General features: G+C 46.5%; 1 protein-coding gene across 2 annotated transcripts in view; it reads right to left on the bottom strand.

Moving 5' to 3' along the window:
* SCARA5 (scavenger receptor class A member 5) overlaps positions 1 to 20,016 on the bottom strand; it is a 98,101-nt gene extending 78,085 nt beyond the window's left edge. The window contains exons 1-2 of one of the 2 annotated variants that reach the window (XM_028725275.2): positions 19,578 to 20,016; positions 11,849 to 11,968 (exon numbers count right to left, since the gene is read on the bottom strand). In XM_028725275.2, the coding sequence (XP_028581108.2) occupies positions 11,849 to 11,960 (112 nt within the window). In that variant the 5' untranslated portion in view covers positions 11,961 to 11,968; positions 19,578 to 20,016. Of the gene's footprint in view, positions 1 to 11,848; positions 11,969 to 14,319; positions 14,342 to 19,577 lie in introns of those variants that run through there. The other variant, XM_077925365.1, reaches the window with a different exon arrangement.
* Positions 20,017 to 24,681: the final 4,665 nt, after the last annotated feature.

The raw sequence follows: 24,681 nt of genomic DNA on the forward strand, positions 1-24,681 counted from the left end.
ATGTCAAAGAGAACAACAACTACCAGACTTTTAAGAAGAAGAAGAAGAAGAAGAAGAAGAAGAAGAAGAAGAAGAAGAAGCAGCAGCTGCATGTGGAGGAGCGGAGACGCGAACCCGGTTACCCAGATTACCACTCTTAACCACTACTCTTAAGAGACTACCACTCTTAACCACTACACCACACTGGCTCTGAAGGCAGCCCTGTTTAGGAAAGCTTTTAATTTATGATGCATTACGGTATTTTAATATGTTGTTGGAAGCCGCCCAGAGTGGCTGGGGAAGCCCAGCCAGATGGGTGGGGTATAAATAAATTATTATTATTATTATTGTTGTTGTTGTTATTATTATCATCATCATCATTATTTCAAGTCCTACCCTCTGGAGCAACAGAGAACATGCTTTCTCCACCTTCCATGTGCTCCATCAATGCCAGTCAGCCAAAGACAATCAGTGCACAACATCCAGTCTTTCCCTATCCAATTCCAAATGACTGTGTCTTCCACAGGTTTTTTGGCGTGTTTTTTTCGAATTGTGGTCCAAAACATCTGGTGAGCACCAGGTTGGAGAAGACTCTCCCTTTCCGTGCCTCCGCCTTCCTGTCAGAAACCCGTTTGGAATGGCTTTCTAAATCACTCTGCTGTTTATTTGGCCTGGCGTCCGGCTCAAGCGTGTTCCATAAATCCTCAGTGCGCTTTCTGCGTCATTGCGGCCGCTCTCCTCTCCACTGAGTGACCTCTCGGCTATTAGAAGATTGTTCACAAGCATAATTAGAAGAAAGAACGACTTGCGAAACTTGAGGCCCTAGGTCTAAATTATTCTTGTAAATGGAGATGGAGAGATTAGATATGTGTAACATTGGGGAGGCTTTCCGGTTAGACATTAATTTGCCTTTCAATCTTATCAGGGACAGATTTGATATGGGGAAAAGGGAGGCACCTGTCTCAGACCCAGATTCCTCAGAGATCTTATAAGAACGTAAGAAGAGCCTCCTAGATCAGGCCAGTGACCCATGCTGTCCTCAGTGCCCAGCCAGATAGAATCATAGAATTGACCCCAGTCAAGCTTGCAAAAATTTATCACCTGCCTGATAACAAATGCTGGAAATGCAAAGAAAATGAAGGTACATTCTTTCACCTTTGGTGGACATGCCCAAAGATTAAGGCGTTCTGGGAAATGATTTATAATGAATTGAAAAAGGTATTTAAATATACCTTCCTGAAGAAACCAGAGGCCTTTCTCTTGGGTATTGTCGGCCAAGTGGTGTCGAAGAAGGATAGAACATTTTTCATGTACGCTACAACAGCAGCAAGAATACTCATCGCAAAGTACTGGAAGACACAAGATCTACCCACCTTGGAAGAATGGCAGATGAAGGTGATAGACTACATGGGACTGGCAGAGATGACGAGCAGAATCCGAAACCAGGGAAGAGAAACAGCAGAAGAAGACTGGAAAAAATTTAAGGACTATCTAAAGAAATACTGTAAAATTAATGACTGTTAAAATGACGTTGGATTAGAAAATATGTGGTTATTAGCGGTAATGGATAAGTTAAAGAAGAAGAAAGATCAAAATTAAGTTAAAAATAAGGGAAGGATTTGCTGAATAATTAATTAGAAATTGGAATACAGAAAGGGGAGGTAAGAGGAAGTCGGGAAAGTAAGTTATTAGAAAATAAGGGTTGAAATTATATTTGTTTTTTATATTTTTTGTTTGTCATTTTTAGTGTATTGTTTTGTTTTGTTTTTGTTGTTATAAAAAACTTTTGAAACTTTAATAAAAATTTATATATATATATAAAAAGAATCATAGAATTGTAGAGATGGAAGGTGCCCAAAGGTCATCTAGAGGCCATCCAACCTCTGCTTTGAGAACCTCCAAGGGAGGAGAGTCCAAAATCTCTGTTTTGCTGTCAAACAGCTCTTACTGTCAGAAAGTCAGAATCTCCTTCCTTGTGAATTGAAGCCGTTGGTTCGAGTCCTACCCTCCAGAACAGGAGGAAACGGGCTTGCTCCATCCCTTGTATGACGGCTCTTGTATCTCCTCCCAGTTGTGATGGCCTGGGACTCAGGCTCAGACTCGGAACCGGAGGAGTCTCGGTCCGCACCGGATCCTTTGCCTCAGGCAGCATCTGAACCAGGTCTGGGGCCTGATCCTGAAGAGTCCCAGTCTGCACAGGTTCCCCTGCAACAAGCACCAGCTGGGCCAAGTCAGGGGCCTGAGCCTGCCCTGGCTCCAGATGTGGGGATGACCTCGTTGCCTCCAGCTGGGCCATCGCTTACAGCTGCTCCACTACTGGTTGGGTCAGGGGAGGCTGAGGCGGCCTCTGGGTCTAGTAACCCACTGACGTCTCCCGAGCTGCAGAGACTCAGGTCTGAGAGAAGGAGAGACCTGAGTACTCGCAGGAGGAGTGCTCGCCTTCGGGCGAGACAGGGAGGTGGGTTGCCGGGGGATCAGGACCGGCCGTTACCCCGACAGAGATAAAAGGCTGCCAGACCCTACCCCAGGTTGCGGGAGCAACATTGCTGTTTGCTGGAACCTGCCTGTGATCCTGTGCCTGACCTAGCCTGGTTTCCTGCCTTGGCTCTGTCGGACTGACTTCTCGCGGAACCCTGGATTCTGGACAGGACCTGGACCGCGTTACTCAGGTTAACCCCGGGTCCAGCACACCAGTCTCCTCTTTTCCAGGCTAAACGCATCTGTTCCTCTTGAGGCTCGGTTTCAGGACCCTTGATCCTCTTGGTTGCCCTCCTCTGCATGCATTCAGATGCCTCTGGGAAACCTGGGAGGAGGATTTGAGCACAGAAGCCCTCCCCGCTCCTGCTGTTACCGGCAACTATAATTCAGAGGCACCATTGCTTCCAACTGTGCGGAAGTAGCATAGCTCTTGCAAAAATAGTCAAGCTTGCAAAAATATATCACCTGTCAGATAATAAATGTTGGAAATGTAAGGGGGCTGAAGGGACATTCTTTCACCTCTGGTGGACTTGTCCAAAAGTGAAGGCCTTCTGGGAAATGATCTATAATGAGTTAAAAAAGGTGTTTAAGTACACCTTCCCTAAGAAACCAGAGGCATTCCTCCTGGGCATTGTTGACCAAAAGGTGTTAAAGAAGGACAGAACTTTTTTTATGTATGCAACTACAGCAGCAAGAAGACTCATTGCAAAATACTGGAAGATACAAGATCTTCCCACACTGGAAGAGTGGCAGACGCAATTGATGGACTATATGGAACTGGCTGAAATGACGGGCAGAATCCGAGATTTGGGAGAAGAAATAATGGAAGAGGACTGGAAAAAATTTAAGGACTATTTACAAAAACACTATAAGTTGTATGAATGTTAAGAATTTGCATGATTTGCATGATTTGGAAATTTTAGCTCTAGCAACTAGATTTGGTGAACAGGAAACTAAGTTATAAGTAAGAAAAGATTGAAATTTAAAGTCATACTACGTTTATTTCGAGGTATAAGTAATTGATAAAAAGTACTTTAAATCCAGAAGTATAATATTTGAAAGATACAAGTAAGGTATGAAACAAGGTAATAATTTGCTGATATGTTTATTGTAAAGAACGCAGGGTGAGGGAGATGTGGGGAAGTCCAGTTGGTAATGTAAAAATGTTTCTGAAAGTTGGATTTTTTCTTTTTTCTTTCTTTGTTTCTTTTCTTTGCTTCTATGTTTCTTATATTCTTGACTTTGTATTTGAAAATGTAATAAAAAATCTTTAAAAAAAAAAAAAGGAAATAGCATAGCTCTCATCGCTAGCAACCATCAGTAGCTGTCTCCTCCTTGAATTTGCCTAATCGTCATCTAAAGCCATCTAAGTTGTTGTCCATCATTGCCTCCTGTGTCAGAGAGTTCCACAGTTGAACTTATGCTGTGTGTGAAGAAGTCCTTTCCTCAGGCATTCCCCTCTGTTTTGGGACAGATATCTTAGCACCAGTCAGGTGGCCTGCCCTGAACTCACTGCAAAATTGGCTTTTCCTTTGGTATGGTGTTGGAAATTCGGATTTAAAGAGCAGTCCGATCCACTCTTGAATGTGGAACAGGCCAGTGGGGGGGGGGATTCCATCTCGCCCTTTGCCTCAGGCAGCAAAACATCTAGGGCAGACATGAGATCTTATCTTGTATACCAGATTTTATTCCTCTCCCTGCCCCCAAGAGACTCCATACCCCGTCCTTATACCCAGAACAGGAGAATGACAATAACAGTGCATTTTTATAAGGAAGAACTGTTTGTGCTCAGAAAGGAACAGTCAGAAGATAACCTCCCAGAATGAATATTTGCAGCATGGAGAGGAACTCTGAGCTCACCAGCTTCATCCCAGATATTTAGACTTTATTTACATCTGGTGTTCATGCCAGCTTGCAAAGGATGGAAGACACATTAATCTCTTGGCATATATGTGTAGTGGGAGAGGTCAGAAACATTATTGCAGTCTGCGACTCTTAGTCATTACTGTGCGTATCACTCTGAGTAAATCAAGGAACTTAATTAGGAGGCAGACCATTGTTGTCACACCCCCAAGAGCTCAGGGAAGTTTCCATGAGAGGCGTGCTAGTCTGTTTTGTCCAGTTTCAACTCTCTTTTTGCTGGATTTTGCCTGGCTCTGCAAAGTCTTCCAGGTCAAAGACTTCCCCCATCTCTGCTCATTTATGGCTCCTCTAGATAAACCTTCCCTGACCTGGCGCCTTCCAGGGCTGTTGGACTACAACTCCCATCGGCGCCAGACAGCTCCCCGCTAACATTCCTCCGATGAAAATAGGAGAAATCAGGAAGTGCCTTCTGTGGGATGTAAACACAGGAGCAGTCAATGACAACATTCCTAGAGTGTACATGTTTAGAACATGGGGGGGATGTCTGTCCAGCAAGCAGGTAAATTTCCTGGGGATGGACTTCCTCCGCATGTGACCAGAGGTGGGTGTGGCCTCACCTGTGCAGGTAATGACAAAAGCACAGGGCAGGCAGACCCTCTCTCTCTCTGCCATTTTCCTTCGATGAAGCAACATCTAAGGATGCTCTCTTGGCTCCCAGCCAAGAGAGGACATAAGGCTTATCTTGCTATGAGATAGATCCTAAATGTATGTAACCTTTTTAAGCTGTGCCTTCTGGGATCACATTGTGAACAGGACGTGAGTAAACTCTTTTATACTTTTATGAAGACTGTGTCGTGTCTTGTATTTTAAGAGGGAACTAAAGGGGAAATTACCAGGGTAATTATTATAGAGGTTCTAGCGAACCTGTGCACACGTTACCGTTGCGCATTTAAAGGGGAATGTTTATAAACTCTGCTGATATTTTGGGAACTTGTTAGCACAAGTTGGATAAGGATATAATTAGTCAATATATCCTCTCCTGCACCCCAGAACATTCCCACACCTTCCTCTTTTGATCTCCTGAACGTTGTCTGCACATTGACATTGGTCACACTGAGCAAACGGCAACCTCTCTGCCTTACCTACTTTGCAGGGTTGTTGTGAAGAAGAAAAATGTGTGAGGGAAGGGGTTGTGTACAACGCCTTCCATGAATGTATGGGATGAAATAAAAATTTGGTGGTAAGCTGCCTGGAATCCCCGTCAAGAACAAAAAGTGGAATCATCATCATCATCATCGTGTCCTGCAGTTTCCAGTGCTGGAAGTTCACAAGTTCTAATGACACGGTTCTCTGTTCCTTTTTCCAGGCTGTGGATTTTACATTCTTCCACCAAGTCTCCTCCTATTATCTCTCTTTTAAAAGTTACAGTGGTACCTCTGGATGCAAACGGGATCCGTTCCAGAGCCCCGTTCGCATCCAGAAGCAAATGCAACCCACATCTGCGCGTGCACAGGTCGCGATTCGCCGCTTCCTCGCATGCGCGTGACGTCATTTTGAGCATCTGCGCATGCGCGAGCGGTGAAACCCATAAGTAACACGTTCAGTTACTTCTGGGTCGCCGCGGAGCGCAACCCGAAAGCGCTCAACCTGAAGCACATTTAACCCGAGGTATGACTGTATTTTATTTTTCATTTTCAGATTTTACAGTTGAATCACAAATCTAAATTGACGCATCCAATTAAGACATCCAGTCATCCACTCCTCCACTTTCTGTGGTTACAGTGGTACCTCGGGTTACATACACTTCAGGTTACATACGCTTCAGGTTACAGAGGCTTCAGGTTACAGACTCCGCTAACCCAGAAATATTACCTCGGGTTAAGAACTTTGCTTCAGGATGAGAACAGAAATCGTGTTCCGGCGGTGCAGCAGCAGCGGGAGGCCCCATTAGCTAAAGTGATGCTTCAGGTTAAGAACAGTTTCAGGTTAAGAACGGACCTCTGGAACGAATTAAGTACTTTCACCCGAGGTACTACTGTACTGTACACCAGTGTGGTGTAGTGGTGAAGAGCGGTGGACTTGTAATCTGGGGAACCGGGTTCGCCTCCCTGCTCCTCCACTGCAGCTGCTGGGTGACCTTGGGCTAGTCACACTTCTCTGAAGTCTCTCAGCCCCACTCACCTCACAGAGTGTTTGTTGTGGGGGAGGAAGGGAAAGGAGAATGTTAGCCGCTTTGAGACTCCTTAAAGGGAGTGAAAGGCGGGATATCAAATCCAAACTCTTCTTCTTCTTCTTCTTAAAGGTAAAGGTAAAGGTACCCCTGCCCGTACGGGCCAGTCTTGACAGACTCTAGGGTTGTGCGCTCATCTCACTCTAGAGGCTGGGAGCCAGCGCTGTCCGCAGACACTTCCGGGTCACGTGGCCAGCGTGACAAGCTGCATCTGGTGAGCCAGCGCAGCACACGGAATGCCGTTTACCTTCCCGCTAGTAAACGGTCCCTATTTATCTACTTGCACCCGGGGGTGCTTTCGAACTGCTAGGTTGGCAGGCGCTGGGACGGAGCAGTGGGAGCGCACCCCACCGCGGGGATTCCAACCACCGACCTTTCGATCGGCAAGCCCTAGGCACTGAGGTTTTACCCGCAGCGCCACCCGCGTCCCTCTTCTTCTTGTTACTTATATATAATTTTTTTAAAAAAATGTCCAATAGCACCTTAGAGACCAACTAAGTTTTTTCTTGGTATTATCTTTTGTGTGCGTGCACACTTCTTCAGATACACTGAAAGAGAAGTCACCAGATCCTTATATATAGTGGGAGTGTGGAGTTTTTCTCAGGAGTTTAGTAGGAGATGGGTGATTGACTCAATGTGGTTACTGATGTTATAACTTTCCACATTGCATATCCAGTTCATATCTATTTACTGTTCATCCTTTAGGTTCTAATTAGGTTATTCTCACTGCACGTTTTTATATTAGTGATTTAAGTTGTTTACAATAAACCTTCAGATAGTCAATAAATTCTCCCCATTCTATATGAAAACATCTCTCTCCTTGATTTCTTAATCTTCTGGTAAGGTTCGCCATTTCTGCAAACTCCATCAGTTTTTGTTGCCAATCTTCCTTCGTTGGAAAGTCTCCTCCTCTCAAACTTCTGTCCTCCCCCTTAGGAAAAGCTGCCGGTCTCCACTTTTACAGCACACAAATGTTTCCTACTTCTAAAGGGTTAAGAATCGAGAAAGGCACCCGGGTTCACATAACCGCATTACGGAGGGTTGTGGCTGCTCTCTGGAGCAATAAAACATTGAGGTCACCCTTTGGTTGGCAAATTCAACGCTGAGTCCCCAAAGAAAACACAGTGCTGTAAAAAAAATAAATTATGGCTTTTTTATTTATATTTTTGGAGAGGTGGCTAAGTCGTGAGATTACTGCTCACTGCCTCTCCCCAGCGCTGGTCCAATATGCATTTAATTACTGGCCTGTTCTTAGCATCAATTTACAGCGCTCGGTCTCTCTCGCCAGCCAAACAGATGGAAGCGGAGGTTTCATAATAAGGACAGTTACATTATTTTTTTCTGACATTAACACTTATATCAGGCCCTTGGCGAGCGCTAGGGGGCTTGGCGTGGACCCCAGAAACAGCCGCTCCCTTTCTGAGGCCGGCTGCAGCTGTGCAGAGGAACTTATCCACTTCCGTACGGAAAGTGGGGGACCGCAGCAAGATTTCAACCTGCAAATGTAGCCGTGTTCAAATATCTAGGGGCTGCTCCGTGGGAGATGGAGCAAGCTTGGTTTCTGGTGCTCTGGAGGGGAGGCCCCAATCCAGTGGATTCAAAGGACAAGGAAAGAGATCAAAGTTAACCTCAGGAAAAATGAGAAAATGAAAGATTCTACAACGGACTGATGCATCTGGGCTCTGGGATCATGAACATCTCCTCACTGCCACAGCAAACAAGAGGGATGTTTTCAGTGAGTTGTCCAGCACAACCGGTGTTATGTACTGAGTTGAATAGGGTCCAGAATGCACCAGTCTGATTGGTCCACAGGAGCCACCCAATCCAGCTCCAGGTGGAAGTGAATCCGCAACCTGATTGGCCTACAGGTGAATCCTGGAATTAGCCAATCACATGGGGCCCATTGTGTAAATAATGTATATAAAGCAGACATTCTGGGGGAACTTCCATTCCTCCTCCTCACCACTATGAGCTGAATAAAGAGCATGAAATCCACTCTCGACTCCAAGTATATTTCAGCCACCAAACCCCTTCCACAGCTGCTTCAGATCGTGCAGATCAGTGTGTACGCGAAGTGGTTGTTTTTGTGCCTTTCTTTTGTCCTGAAGTACACACACAAACACACACACACACACACACACACACAACCACACCGTCACTTAACTTCCAATCAATCTCATATGAACTTTGCAGCCCAATGGATCCAACAGAATTTCATTGCACAAAATGGCATCCCATGTGTGTGGGGCCGGATTTAGCTACTGAAGGTAATATGGATCTTTATGCCAACATATTCTGGACCTCTTAAATGTATGATTAAGGAAGAAGCATTAGTAACATCACTATTGAGGGAAGACATTCTGTAATATAGAATATCCACTTAGGTTGTAAAGTGAAAAGGGCAGTTTATGGATGCAGTAACTAAATTTTAGAGAGCCAGGTAGTGTCCTGAAGTACACACACACACACACACACACACACACACACCGTCACTTAACTTCCAATCAATCTCAAAAGGCACAGTTCAGTTTGCAAGCTGGAATGGGCATCTGTTCTGGGACAAGAGACCCCCACTTGATACCTATCCCCAGGATGGGCAGGCCCCCTCCTATGCCAAGGAAGATATTGGGGGTCATTTCCATGCCAGGAGAACCAGTCCTGAAACAGGTTGGCAGATGAATGGGGGAGACAGAAGGGAGCACTTCTTCATGACTGAACTATGGAACTCATTGCCACAGGAGGCAAAATCATGTGCCAAGTTTGGGAGCACATTCGACTCGGATATATCTGTCCACACCTATATAGTCAATGGGGGAAATCAGTCTATTTCCAGGCTGATAAGCCTGTTCTGTTCCAACATTTAAAGTGTGAGCGTCTGTGATTAACAAACATTAGGGTTTTTCTTTTTTTATTGATGGCTTTATTTATATATTTCAGCTTCTGCCTTCGCAAGGTGGTGGACCTTCTCCCATTGGAGGTTTTTAAGCAGAGGTTGGATGGCCATCAGTCAGAGATTCTCTGCATTGCAGGGGGTTGGACTAGAGGATCTCTGAGGGTCCCCCAGCTCTACAGTTCTGTGATTCTATGATCAGCCGATCCAATAAAAATGATTTTTTAAAAAATCAGAGCAGCTGAGGAAGGCAGAAGTAGAAATGTTTTGCAGCTAAATAAATAAAGACTCTTGCTTTGATAATCACACTAATGTAGATATTATTTTAGTGGTTAACCCAATCCTAAAAGGGAGCCAGGGCAAGCTGGTGTGAGGTACTGCGTGAGCCTTTTATAAATCCTCACACACACACCAAGTTGCATTTCAGCAGACATTTAAATGTAAATGTAGAGATGTGTTTTGTGAGCCTAGAGGTGTGTCAGAAAATTTGGAGAAGAGGGTGACCTGATGGACAATTGAATTCTGAGTCACACTTTTCATAGAATCATAGAGTTGGATGGGACCACCAGAGACATCTAGTCCAGTGTTTCCCAACCTTGGGCCTCCAGCTGTTTTTGGACTACAACTCCCATCATCCCTAGCTAGCAAGACCAGTGGTCAGGGATGATGGGAATTGTAGTTCAAAAACAGCTGGAGGCCCAAGGTTGGGAAACACTGATCTAGTCCAACCCCCTGAAATGCAGGAATCTCAAAGAATCGCTGACAGATGCCCATCCAACATCGGCTTAAAAACCTTGGATCAGGCCAGTTTGTATTGGGAATTGGAAAAACTGAATTACTTAGCCACCCCTGTTCCTTTTTTATTATTTAAATTTTATTAACATATAAAACACATACATATACATTTACACAATACAGTGGTACCTCAGGTTATATACGCTTCAGGTTACATACGCTTCAGGTTACATACACTTCAGGTTACAGACTCCACTAACCCAGAAATAGTACTTCAGGTTAAGAACTTTGCTTAGGGTGAGAACAGAAATCGTGCTCTGGCGGCGCAGCAGCAGCGGGAGGCCCCATTAGCTAAAGCGGTGCTTCAGGTTAAGAACAGTTTCAGGTTAAGAACGGACCTCCGGGACGAATTAAGTACTTAACCCGAGGTACCACTGTACACAACACACTACTTTATTTTCATAACATAAAACATACCTACCTTACTCTATATAATACCTACCTATACTGTACATATCAACACACCTACCATCACACGGACACCCACCAAGAGAATTGACTCCCAGCCATTCTTGTTACGCTACTTTATTTTTCCAACTAGCTTAAACACATTTCATTGTTTCTTTAATCTCTTCTTCTATCTTGACTTCACTCTCCTTTCACCCTAATCATTTTCTGGATTCACTCAATAGCTGTCAGAAATTCTACTTTTTCCACTTAAACTTTGATGTATTCCTTAAAGATAGCCCACTCCTTATTCACTTTTTGTACCATATCTCCTCTTATCCTCCCTGTTAGTTCGGCAAAATGGAAGTATTCCATCATTTTAGATAACCAGTCTGTTTTAGTTGGGAAGCTGCTGCTTTTCCAATTTTTGGCAATCAATAACCTTGCCGCCATAACTGCATACATAAATATTGGTCTGACCATTCTTTTTATTTCCTCTGACATGATACCTAGGAGAAAGGATTCTGTTTTTCCCCCCAAATGAAAATCTAAACATCTTTTTCAGTTCATTATAGATATTTTCCCAGAATCCCACTATCTCTTTGCACTCCCATCACATATGTAGAAAGGTTCGTGCCCCTTTGTTGCATCTCCAACAGACATCACTACAGTTTTTGTACATTTTTGCAATCTGGCCGGGGTCAGGTACCACCTGTATTGCATTTTCATTACATTCTCTCTTAAATTATAAAGGTAAAGGGCCCCTGACCATTAGGTTCTGTCGTGACCAACTCTGGGGCTGCGGCGCTCATCTCGCTTTATTGGCCAAGGGAGCTGGCGTACAGCTTCTGGGTCATGTGGCCAGCATGACTAAGCCGCTTCTGGAGAACCAGAGCAGCGCACGGAAACGCCGTTTACCTTCCCGCTGGAGTGGTTCCTATTTATCTACTTGCACTTTGACGTGCTTTTGAACTGCTAGGTTGGCAGGAGCAGGGACCGAGCAACGGGAGCTCACCTCATCGCAGGGATTCGAACCGCCCACCTTCTGATTGGCAAGTCCTAGGCTCTGTGGTTTAGACCACAGCACCACTCTTAAATTATAGCATGCAGTAAATTTGATATCTCTTTTCCACAGCTGTTCCCATTCAGCCATCCTTGTTCCTTGAACCCTCAAAGCAAAGAAGATCTCGCACGGAGGTCCCTACTGCCTTGAACCCATCACTTACCATCATCACAGAGGTTCAGCTTGGAGAGGTTCTTTCCATCAAACTGCTCCTCGAAGACGGACCCATTCTCTCTCTCGCCAAAGGTATGGAGGTACATGGCTTTGTTCTCCATCTTTCCACCTGCGGGAGACACACAGAAGAATCCAGTCAGGAAAATGGGGGAAGCATCATCCTAGCTCAGCAGCAGAACTTGCATGCAGAAGGTGGCATCTCAGGAGATTGAGAAGTTTGAACTACTGGGAGATCAAGACGATGAAGGGTCTGGAAACCAAGCCTGATGAGGAACGGTTGAAGGAGCTGGGGACGTTTAGCCTGGGAAAGAGGAGACTGAGAGGAGATATGAGAACCATCTTCCAATACCTCAAGGGCTGAACCACGGAAGAGGGAACAAGCATGTTTTCTTCTGCTCTGTGGGGTAGGACTTGAACCCATGGCTTCAAGTTACAAGGAAGGAGATTCCAACTCAAAATCAAGAAGAACTTTCTGACATTAAGAGCTGTTCGATAGTTGAATGGTCTCCCTCAGGAGACTGTGGGCTCTCCTTCCTTGGAGGTTTCAAATCAGAGGTCGGATGGCCATCTGTCATAGATGCTTTAGTTGAGATTCCTTCATTAAGGTAAAAAAAATGGTAAAGGACCCTGGACAGTTAAGTCCAGCCAGGTGGCTAATGGGTTGCAGCACTCATCTTGTTTTCAGGCCAACTGAGCCGCAGACAGCTTTCAGGGTCATGTGGTCAGCATGACTAAACTGCTTCTGGCACAACAGAATACCGTGATGGAAACCAGAGCACACGGAAATGCCACTTACCATCCCACCGGAGTGGTACTTATTTATCTACTTGCACTGGCATGCTTTCGAACTGCTAGGTTGGCAGAAGCTGGGACAGAGTAATGGGAGCTCAACCTGTGGCGGGGATTTGAACCGCCAACCTTCTGATCGGCAAGCCCAAGATGCTCAGTGGTTTAGACCACAGCTCCACCCACATCCTACGTTACAGGGGGTTGGACTAGATGACCTTTGGAGATCTCTACCAATTCTACTGTTCTATGATTAAACCACCCTGGGATTGAAGCACAGGCTCTGTTATGCAGCTATGGGCCTCCCCATTGGTATGGGTTGCCTGGTGGCGCTGTGGTCTAAACCACTGAGCCTCTTGGGCTTGCCGATCAGAAGGTCGGCAGTTCAAATCCCTGCAACGGGGTGAGCTCCCATTGCTCTGTCCCAGTTCCTGCCAACCTAGCAGTTCGAAAGCACACCAGTTCAAGTAGATAAATAGGTATGGCTGCGGCAGGAAGGTAAACAGCATTTCCATGCGCTCTGGCTTCTGTCACGATGTCCCGTTGTGCCAGAAGCGGTTTAGTCCTGCTGGCCACATGACCCGGAAAGCCGTCTGTGGACAAACAGTGGCTCCCTCGGCCTGAAAGCGAGATGAGTGCGCAACCCCATAGTTGCCTTTGACTGGACTTAACCATCCAGGGGTGCTTTATCTTTTACCTTCACCTCAGCACTCAGAGTCCCATAGGGATGGGGGGAGAAATTTTAATGTGAATCAACCTAATCCAAACATGCAACAAGAATTTGCACACTGGAAAACAAAGCAGCTTTCCTTCAAAGTCTGCACTCCTCCGAATTTTGCAATGCAGTTCTCCAAGCAAAAAACCAAAAACCCCACCAAAACCATATACAGTGGTACCTCGGGTTAAGTACTTAATTCGTTCTGGAGGTCCGTACTTAACCTGAAAGTGTTCTTAACCTGAAGCACCACTTTAGCTAATGGGGCCTCCTGCTGCCGCCGCGCCGCCGGAGCACGATTTCTGTTTTCATCCTGAAGCAAAGTTCTTAACTTGAAGCACTATTTTTGGGTAGTGGAGTCTGTAACCTGAAGCGTATGTAACCTGAAGTGTATGTAACCCGAGGTACCACTGTACAGAAATACATTCATCGGGGGAGTTTGCAGGCTAAAAAATAACACACACACAAACAAATTAGGGGAGACTGCTTGCATATAGGTGTGCGTTAGTCAAAACTGCGCTCAGAAATTTGACCACGAGTAGAAATCTGCACAATAATGCTAATGAATTTCCACGACGACTTTTTTTGATGCAGGCATGTGGTGAACGGGAAATTGCTGAAACCGGGAGGAAAATAGAAACTGGAATGGATCGACCAGCCTGTTTGTTCGGCTTGGTCAGCTGATGCCAGAATTGGCTGGTCGCTGATCTGCCCCCAACTTAGCAAAAGGGCAACTGCTTTGACAGAGAGGGAGGGCTGCCAAACCCAGCCTCAAACCAGATGGACAACAACTCTGGATGCCTCCCAACTAGGCCAGAGCCCAGACCCTCCTCTCCTATCTCGGGGGACGGGCCTGTTCTCTGCAAGGCCAGAAGACGTGCGGTGATCGACGGAGCAAGGCACTTTTGGGAAAAACAAACGGAGAACAGCGGAACGGATCTTTGCCCCGGGAAGCTTACAGTCAACACTTTGACAGTGTCGTGTGAAGATGGATGGGTAGTTGTGCGGGTACTTGGAGCTCGCAAAGCTGACAGATGCAATAGGAGGTGAACCTAAAAAGATGGTGAAAGAAGAATGGGAATGTTTATATCTAGGAGACAAGGGTTCATCAAGAAAAACCTGGTTATATTTAGAATGATGCTGCATAGGGAAATGTTCCCTGATACCAAAGATGAGGGATTCTATGAAATGCAGATAGAGAGAATGGATAAGAACAATGATCTGTTGTGACCTTCACGGAAGCATACAATAGATGAGCCTCCTTGAAGGAGCGTCTCCACCCCCATCATTCTGCCCGGACACTGAGGTCCAGCTCTGAGGGCCTTCTGGTGGTTCCCTCACTGTGAGAAGTGAGGTTACAGGGAACCAGGCCTTCTCGGTGGTGGCACCTGCCCTGTGAAACGCCCTCCCACTCAGTCTCTGCAGCTCGGGAGATGTTGGTGGGTTACTAGACCCAGAGGCCGCCTCAGCCTCCCCTGACCCAACCGGTAGTGGAGCAGCTGTAAGAGATGGCCCAGCTGGAGGCAACGAGGTCATCCCCGCATCTGGAGCCAGGGCAGGCTCAGGCCCCTGACTCGGCCCAGCTAGGGAACCTGTGCAGACTGGGACTCTTCAGAATCAGGCCCCAGACTTGGTTAAGGTGATGCCGGAGGCAAAGGATCTGGTGCAGACCGAGATGCCTCCAGTTCCAAGTCTGAGCCCCAGTCCCAGGCCATCACACTCCCCTCCCCTTATTCCTCCTTATTCTTCTGCTCTCCCCCCCCTCTCTCTTTCTCCCCCACCTCAAAGTTCCTTTCATCCCTGGCTCCTTTCAACTTCAGCTAACACTCATGTTTGAGAGGCTGTTGCTTTCTCGCCCCCGGGAGATGAAAATGCCCCCCCTGCCCAGTGTGCCCTGCCTCTGATCAGCCTACTTCCATCTGTCTTGCCAGCCAGAAAGAAGTTAATTGTCCCTGGCACCGGGGGGGGGGGGGCAGGGGGACGGGGAGGAGAGTGGGGGAGGGCAAAAGGGCACTGGTGGGTTTTTCCCCCTTTTCTCCCAACTTTAGTGGAAAGCCAGGAATCATAAAATCACGGAACTGTAGAACTGGAAGGGACACTCCAAAGGCCATCTAGTCCAACCCCCACAATGCAGGAATCACAGCTAAAGAGCCCCAGCCAACTTTAGTTTGAAAACCTCCGATGAAGGAGAGTCCACCACCTTTAGATGCTACCCTTTGAATTTCCAAATAAATAAATAAAAATAATTAAACAATTGTCCAGTAGCACCTTAGAGACCAACGAAGTTTGTTCTGTGTACAGTGGACGCATGGGTTGCAAATGTGATCTGTGTGGGATGCACGTTCGCAACCAGCAGCGTTCGCAAACCACATCTGCACACGAGCAGGTTGCAATTCGGCACTTCTGCGCATGCACGGCCACAGAAAACCCAGAAGTAACCCCTTCAGGTACTTCCGGGTTTTGGTGGTCCACAACCTGGAAAAACACAACCTGAAGCGGCTGTAACCCGAGGTATGACTGTATAAGCTTTTGTGTGCTTATACATGTCTTTAGATACACTGAAACAGAAGTCACCAGACCCTTATATATAGTGGGAGGGTGGGGTGGGGTTTTCCCCCTAGAAGGGTAGCAGGAGATGGGTGATTGACTCAATGGGTATGGTGAACCTCTGACTGTTAACGACTGCCATTAGTCCTACAGGAAAAAGCAAGGGATAGTATGCAGATTACCAAAAATGGTTTTAGCATATTGTTACAGAAATTACGGGGGTGGGGGCACATCTTTAAAGTTGTTAAATGTTACAAATATTATGCCTGAATGTATCCTTTCGACTTGACAGCTCAGGGAAGTTAGCTAGCTTTAACAGTCATAAAATCAACTCCTTTGGCAGTTTCCTCCATTCCAAAGCTATTTTCCCCTTGGAAAATAGGGACTTCCCAATAGGAAGTGCCCAGAGACGACAATTGCTGAGCTGATTGTTGGCCAAAGAAAGCCTAATCCCATCACCAGACTTGCCAAGGGGTCCAGACATGCAAAGAAAGTTCTATTGTACTTTGGGTGGTGGGACTTCAGAGGTGTTTGCCTATGCTCATCTTATACCTGGGTCTGAAAGAAGAAGATTGTCGCTGAAAGTGGGGTTCAGCACTCATCTCCCTTTGACAAAGATGTCCCTGCGGGGTAGCTCAGTTTGTAGAGCGTGAGACTTTTAATTTCCTGGTCGTGGGTTCGAGATATACGTTGGCAAGTTTCTGCATTGCAGTGGGTTGAACTAGATGACCCTCGCGGATCCCTCCCAACTCTGCAATTCTATGAAACATATGCAGCAAATAAGGAGATCTGGACTCAGCAGAAGCAAACCAGGCACCCCCTGACCTCTGATCCTTCCTTGAAAGCGAGCGCAGCTGATTTTGCAAAGATCTGTCTTGAGGAAACAGGATTTGCCTTCCAGTAACTGTGTATTTCTTGTGTGTTTATAGTTGCTGGGGTGGGGTGGTACTTCTATGTCGCAAGCTTGCCTTTGTGACATGCTGCTTTAAGCGTGTCCTGTTGTTTTTAAAGGATTGCGCATTATATTGCGTGTGTCACGGTCTCTGTAAATCGCTTCTTTTGGCTGTGCGCCAGGATTCATAAATCAGCGGGCGGAAAGAAGTTTTTCTGCCTCTCTCATTGTGCTAGAACCCTTGGACGACCGGTGAAGCTGGACGCTGGGAGATCCAGAAGAGAGAAAAGGAAGTCCTTCTTAACGCAGCACGTGGGGAGACTATGGAACTCCCACCCACAAGAGACGGTGATGGCCAGCAATTTGCATGGCTTTAAAAGAGGATGGGACAATTTCCCTTCTATCTCTACAGTTCTATGATTCCAAACCAGCCCATTCCTGACCCACCTCCCTGGTCCAGCTTCTGGAGCCTCCATAACAATAACAATAACAATAACTTATTATTTTTACCCCGCCCATCTGGCTGGTTTCCCCCAGCCACTCTGGGCGGCTTCCAGCAAAAGATTAAAGTCCACCATGACAAGCCACATCAAAAGTCACATGAATGCATATATTAGATTCTCTCTCTCTCTCTTTTAAAATAATTTTTTAATTAGTTTTAAACATATCATTTTCAAATAATTAAACATACTTTTACATCTTATACAGTTTTGGACTTCCATCAATCACGTCTGAAAATTTTCCAATCTATTCACTTAAATATACTTTTCTTCCTTTCACTATCACCTTTAAATTTCATAACTAAAATCTCTCCCCTTTCTCTATTTTGCAATATTTCATATATTTCTCCTTACACAACTTATATTGGATACCTCGCAACTTCCTTTGGACCATCACCCAACCACAGTTGGGTATCTGAGCTGTTGTATCTCTGCAACAATATTTCCCTATTTAATGGGAGGTTGCACTGAATTTTCACGGGATTGGATTTTCTCCAGGAAAAGGTATCATTTCAAGCGATGCACGGGGGGGGGGGGGAGGGGGGGAGATCAGCTCTCTGCCAAATTGAGCATTGGGAGGTGGGTGGGACGACAACAACAATTTTGTTTGCAAAATCTCCACCTCTCTCTCACGGCACTTCACTTGCCAAGAGGAAGGTTGGGCTGCAGGTTGTCACCTTAGAAGCAGCTTTTCCCACTCCAAAGAGGGGAAGCACTTTTGCCCCCGAAAGATCATAAACATGAAGGGGGCCTGGAGAAGAAGAAGAAGAGTTTGGATTTGATATCCCGCTTTATCACTACCCGAAGGAGTTTCAAAGCAGCTAACATTCTCCTTTCCCGAGCCAGCTCAGCTCAGCCCAGCGGTTCCATCGACCAAAGCATTGCACGGATCCCCTAATCGCTTCCAGCGGTTTGAGACCCGCGGGCGCTGCCTGGCTTTCCAAAAAAAGAAAAAAAAAAACATTCTCCTTTCCCTTCCTCCCCCACAACAAACACTCTGTGAGGTGAGTGGGGCTGAGAGACTTCAAAGAAGTGTGACTGGCCCAAGGTCACCCAGCAGCTGCAGGTGGAGAAGCGGAGACGCGAACCCGGTTCACCAGATTATGAGACTACTGCTCTTAACCACTACACCACACTGGCACACTAGAGGAACAAGGTCAGGGTTTTCCATTAAAAATCCCCTGTGAGTAAGCGTGAAGTTGATCAACATTGCTCCCATTTCACAGATAGGTTTAAGTGAGAATTAGTTAGAATCATAGAACTGTAGAGCTGGAAGGGACCTCGAAGGTCATCTAGTCCAAACCCATGTAATGCAGGAATCTCAGCTGAAGGTTCCACCCAACTTTGGCTTAAAAGCCTCCAAGGGAGGAGAACCCACCGCCTTCCAATGGAGCCCGTTCCACTGTTGAACAGTTCTTATCATCAGAAAGTTTTCCTGATGTTGAGTCGGAATCTCCTTTCTTGCAACTTGAAGCCATGGGTTCGGGTCCTACCCTCCAGAGCAGGAGAGAACGAGCTCGCTCCATCTTCCATGCCCTTCAGATAGTGAAGGTGGCTATCATATCACCTCTCTGTAGCCTCTTTCTCATGCTAAACATCCCCAGTTCCTTCAACCGCTCCTCATCAGGCTTGGTTTCCAGACCCTTGGTTGCCCTCCTCTGCCCACCTTCCAACTTGGCAATCTCCTTCTCAAACCGAGGTGCCCAGAACTGGACACAAACACTACTCTGTTCGCCAAGGCTAGTCAGTGGCAGAGATTTATTGGGACAAAGAAGGCTGATCGCTGAAGAATTGATGCTTTTGAATTCTGGTGCTGGAGGAGACTCTTGAGAGTCCCATGGACTGCAAGAAGATCAAACCTCTCCATTCTGAAGGAAATCAGCCCTGAGTGCTCACTGGAAGGACAGATCCTGAAGCTGAGGCTCCAAGACTTTGGCCACCTCATGAGAAGAGAAGACTCCCTGGAAAAGACCCTGATATTGGGAAAGATGGAGGACACAAGGAGAAGGGGACGACAGAGGACGAGATGGTGGGACAGTGTTCTTGAAGCTACCAGCATGAGTTTGACCAAACTGCGTGAGGCAGTGGAAGACAGGAGTGCCTGGCATGCTCTGGTCCAGGGGGTCACAAAGAGGCGGACATGACTAAACAACTAAACAAAAAAGGGTCTCCCAAGTGCGAGCAGAAAGGTCCTCACCCCCTCAACCCCCACCCCTCTGGAGAACTGTGTCTCCTGCTCAGCCCTTGAAACAACCATGGTGTAAGTTAAGTTACTCACCTGATGGCAGGGTTCTTGACAGCCTTGGATTCTTCAGCCCCTCCTAATCCCCACCATGCAATATGGTTAGAGAAGGCAGAGGGAAATCTCAAAATACAGAGTTCTTGCCAGTTAGCTCCTTCCAGTCCAGAAGGAAAGCAAGAGTTCTCTAGACATGGGCAGTCATCCCTTCCATGGCTAACAAGAGATCTTGGATGGTGGTGGTGGGGTTCTCCTGATGTTCCTCTGCTTCAGATTGCCAGCTGTGGCTGTCTCAAAACTCTGCATCCAGCCTTTCTCCAGTCAAAGTGAAGGACCCAGGCAGCTTTCCAGCTAGCCTTCGCCACTCCTGGGGAAGCCGAGGGGAGTGGGAAGGGGGCAGGCATAGAAAGGGGAAAGTCAGAAGCAGCTCCAAGGGCTGGATTGTTGTTGTTGCTCTGAAAAAGGTTCCAGTTGCTGGGAGTCTCTGAAAAGTTTCTTGGAAGAAGTGGACCATGTGGAGAGGGACAGGTATGGAGAGATGCGACCTCTGGTGGCTCAACTCCTGCAAGGCAGGCTTGGCATCACGTTTCTTTTGCAGCAGGGATAAAAGAAAACACTCTTCGCGGACGTTTTGTGGTTCTTGCGGAGGCCGTTAGCACTTAATGGGGTGTGTGTTCTGTATCCTGAGAAATGTGGGAAACGGAATGCAGAGCAGGGTATTTCCAATGGGTTTTACTTAGCCCAGCTAGTCTATATTGTTGAATCCTATACAGTGGTGCAGATGACACAACCTTGATGGCTGAAAGTGAGGAGGAATTAAAGAACCTTTTAATGAGGGTGAAAGAGGAGAGCGCAAAATATGGTCTGAAGCTCAACATCAAAAAAATGAAGATCTTGGCCACTAGTCCCATCACCTCCTGGCAAATAGGAGGGAAAGAAATGGAGGCAGTGAGAGATTTTTTTTCCTTGGGCTCTATGATCACTGCAGATGGTGACAGCAGTCACAAAATTAAAAGACGCCTGCTTCTTGGGAGAAAAGCAATGACAAACCTAGACAGCATCTTAAAAAGCAGAGATATCACCTTGCCCACAAAGGTCCGTATAGTTAAAGCTATGGTATTCCCAGTAGTGATGTATGGAAGTGAGAGCTGGACCATCAAGAAGGCTGATTGCCAAAGAATGGATGCTTTTGAATTCTGGTGCTGGGGGTCTCTCCCCGTCCTGATCAAAAGAGGTAATGCAATGCTGGAACAATACAAACGCAGCCATGGCTTGGATAACACCAGGGGATCTCCTGACCCATAACTTTGGGGGTTCTGCTGACGCTCAGCGGGGCTTGTTTGGAGATGGTTCCGGTCAGTTGAACCTCTCTCTGCCTCTCTTTCCCAGGCAAGAGCGCCTGGGTGGCCCCTGACCACACAATAAAAATAGCTGGACCATCAAGAAGGCTGATCGCTGAAGAATGGACGCTTTTGAATTCTGGTGCTGGAGGAGACTCTTGAGAGTCCCATGGACTGCAAGAAGATCCAACCTCTCCATTCTGAAGGAAATCAGCCCTGAGTGCTCACTGGAAGGACAGATCCTGAAGCTGAGGCTCCAAGACTTTGGCCACCTCGTGAGAAGAGAAGACTCCCTGGAAAAGACCCTGATGTTGGGAAAGATGGAGGGCACAAGGAGAAGGGGACGACAGGTGGGACAGTGTTCTCGAAGCTACCACCATGAGTTTGACCAAACTGCGGGAGGCAGTGGAAGACAGAGTGCCTGGCGTGCTCTGGTCCAGGGGGTCATGAAGAGTTGGACACAACTAAACAACAACAAAGGACCCCTGGATGGTTAAGTCCAGTCAAAGGTGACTATGGGGTGTGGTGCTCATCTCGCTTCCAGGCCAAGGGAGCTGGTGTTTGTCCACAGACGGCTTTCCGGGACATGTGGCCAGCAGGACTAAACCACATCTGAATGTTGAAGAAGAATGTTGAAGAAAATGTTGAAAATATCTTTTGTAAAAAAAGACACCAGAAGCCTTTTTGTTAGGTATTTTAGGATTTTAGATGTCTCTGCTTTTTAAGATGCTGTCTAGGTTTGTCATTGCTAATCCTGCAGCTGCATGGTATAACTCTAAATCAGGAAGTGTGAAGCCTCCTCTCTCTTTTTATTTTAGTCTCAGTCTTTCCCCCCTTCCATATAAATTTCGCCATATCGTTCTTCCGCTCTTGAAAACATTTCATCCCCCCCCCCCAGTATTGGTATAAAGGTAAAGGTCAAGGGACCCCTGACCATTAGGTCCAGGCATGGGCGACTCTGGCGTTGCGGCGCTCATCTTGCTTTATTGGCCGAGGGAGCCGGCATACAGCTTCCAGGTCATGTGGCCAGCATGACTAAGCCACTTCTGGCGAACCAGAGCAGCGCACGGAAATGCCGTTTACCTTCCCACCGGAGTGGTACCAGTTTATCTACTTGCACTTTGACGTGCTTTCGAACTGCTAGGTTGGCAGGAGCAGGGACCAAGCAACGGGAGCTCAACCCATCGCGGGGATTTGAACCGCCAACCTTCTGATCGGCAAGTCCTAGGCTCTCTGGTTTAATCCACAGTGCCACCCACATCCATAATATTGGTACAGTTTGAAATAAAAATCTCATTTTGGGGAGTATGTTCATCTTAACCACCGAGATTCTACGCCATAGAGAGAGGTGTAGCTTGGTCCCAGTTTCCATATTTTTCTTTACCTCCTTCCATACTTTGACATAATTATCTTCGTATAGGTTAATACCCTTTGTTCATACCCAGATCCCTAAGTATTTTACCTTGTTCATGATCTCTAAACTCGTCAACTGTTGGAGTTCTTTATTCTCTTTTGTATTTAGATTTTTAGTTAGTAGCTTAGTTTTTTTAATAATTTACCTTTAGGCCTGCCAATTTTTCATATGTATTAATTAATTCCAACGCCACTGGGATGCTTTCTTTTTGGGTCTTGTGTTGTTATTATTAAATGGTCCACAAATGCTCTAACTTTATAGGATTTTTTTTCAATTACAATTCCATTTATTTTTTCTTCCTTTCTTAGCTTTTGCAAAAGTATTCTTTACCTTTTGCAAAAGTATTTCTGGAAATAGTGTGTGCGTACGTGTATGGGCACGCGCTCCCCCGCCCTCTGGTCCGTCGGCGATCGGTGCTGGAGACACCTCCCCGAGGCGTGGTAAGTTTGCTGACCCCTGGTTATAAGTAATAACATCATGATGATGATGACGGAACAGGGCACCCTCTTTTCACTGGAGAACTGTTGGGGGGGTATGCATGCCTTGCCTAGAAGCCTGGGGGAAACCTCGCTGTGTGGGCCACGCTGCCCCCCACCCATCGCCTTCCTTCTTCAAAGCTCTGTGTCCCATTCTTCCCATCTCTTCCTTCCCTGCCATGAAGGACAGAGATCAACATGCTGGGCCGGTCCACTCATGAGCCAAAGGGCAGTGCCCACCTCGGTTGGCAGGATCCACAGGGGCATCAGATTCAGCCTCAAAGAAATGCATCTTGGTGACTCGGAGGCGTTGCTGATATTCTCCCCCTTGACCCTATTGTAGATGTCAACTCACCCCTTCTTCCCTGGGTAGGGGCTGGGTGGGGGCTGGAAAACACCATTTTGTGGTTTGCCTCAGGGGCTCAAATGTCTTGGGCCGGTCCTGTCCACAAGGCTCTCCCTTCCCCCCTTCTCCTTCATCACCCCCTTCTTCCTCCATGCCCCTCCAACCCTCCAAGTGTCCCCATCTTCCAGGGACAGTCCTGGACTTACAGAAGCTCTCCCAGCTGATCTGACTTGATCTCAGAATGTCCCACTTTTCCTAAGACTATCCCCAACACCAGGCAGGTGTGGCAAGGTGTACAAGAATTAACAGGGTATAAATCCAAGGATTGATGGGGTCTGTGTGGAGAGGGTAACAACGTTCAGGTTTTTGGGCATTGAATTACAAGAGGATCTGTCCTGGAGTGTAAACACAAGGGGGCTTGTGAAGAAGGCGCAGCAGAGACTGTACTTTTTGAGAATTCTAAGGAAAAACCATCTGCTTGCCTTCTATCACTGTGCCATTGAGAGCGTGCTCACTTATGGCTTATGTGTGTGTGGTATGGAAGCTGTACTACCCAGGACAGGAGGGGGTTGTGCAGAGTTGTTAAGGCAGCAGAGAGCATTGTTGGCTGCCCACTCTCCACCTTAGAGCAGATTTATGCCACAAGGTGCCATAGGAAGGCACTGGACATAGTAAAAGATCCATCGCATCCTGGTCACGGTCTCTTCGAGCTCCTGCTGTCGGGACGGAGATACAGGACGATGAAGACAAGAACGAGACGTCTTAAGAACAGCTTCTTCTCCAGAGCGATCTCGGCCCTGAATGGGAAGCCTGGACTTTGAAAGTCATCTAATCTTCCTTGCTGTACTATACTGTATTGTTTAATTAGTGTTTTTATGGAGCAGTCAAGTAATTTTGTTGTCCCCGAAGGGGGCAATGACAATAAAGATATTTCCAGTTACAGATAGGTAGCCGTGTTGGTCTGCCATAGTCAAAACAAAACAAAATTCCTTCCAGTAGCACCTTAAAGACCAACTAAGTTAGTTCTTGGTATGAGCTTTCGTGCATGCACACGAAAGCTCATACCAAGAACTAACTTAGTTGGTCTTTAAGGTGCTACTGGAAGGAATTTTTTTTTGTTTTGAATAAAGATATTATTATTATTATTATTATTATTATTATTATTATTATTATTATTATTATTTCCATCAGAGAAATCTTAGAGTTCTTCAACTCCTGAGTCATCGGGAGGCAGTCCTGTATACGGAAGTTTTTCTAATGTTTAACATGTTGTGATGTTTTTATATATATTTCTGAGCCACCCAGAGTGGCTGGTGTACCCAGTCAAATAGGTTGGGTATTTTGATTATTATTTACTATTACTATTCCTATTGAATAAAGGTAAAGGTACCCCTGCTCATACGGGCCAGTCATGTCCGACTCTAGGGTTGTGCGCCCATCTCACTTAAGAGGCTGGGGACCAGCGCTGTCCAGAGATACTTCTGGGTCACGTGGCCAGCGTGACAAGCTGCATCTGGCGAGCCAGCGCCGCACACGGAAATGCCGTTTACCTTCCCGCTAGTAAGCG

The sequence above is a fragment of the Podarcis muralis genome, chromosome 3 (assembly GCF_964188315.1).
Source record: "Podarcis muralis chromosome 3, rPodMur119.hap1.1, whole genome shotgun sequence".
Lineage (NCBI taxonomy): Eukaryota > Metazoa > Chordata > Lepidosauria > Squamata > Lacertidae > Podarcis > Podarcis muralis.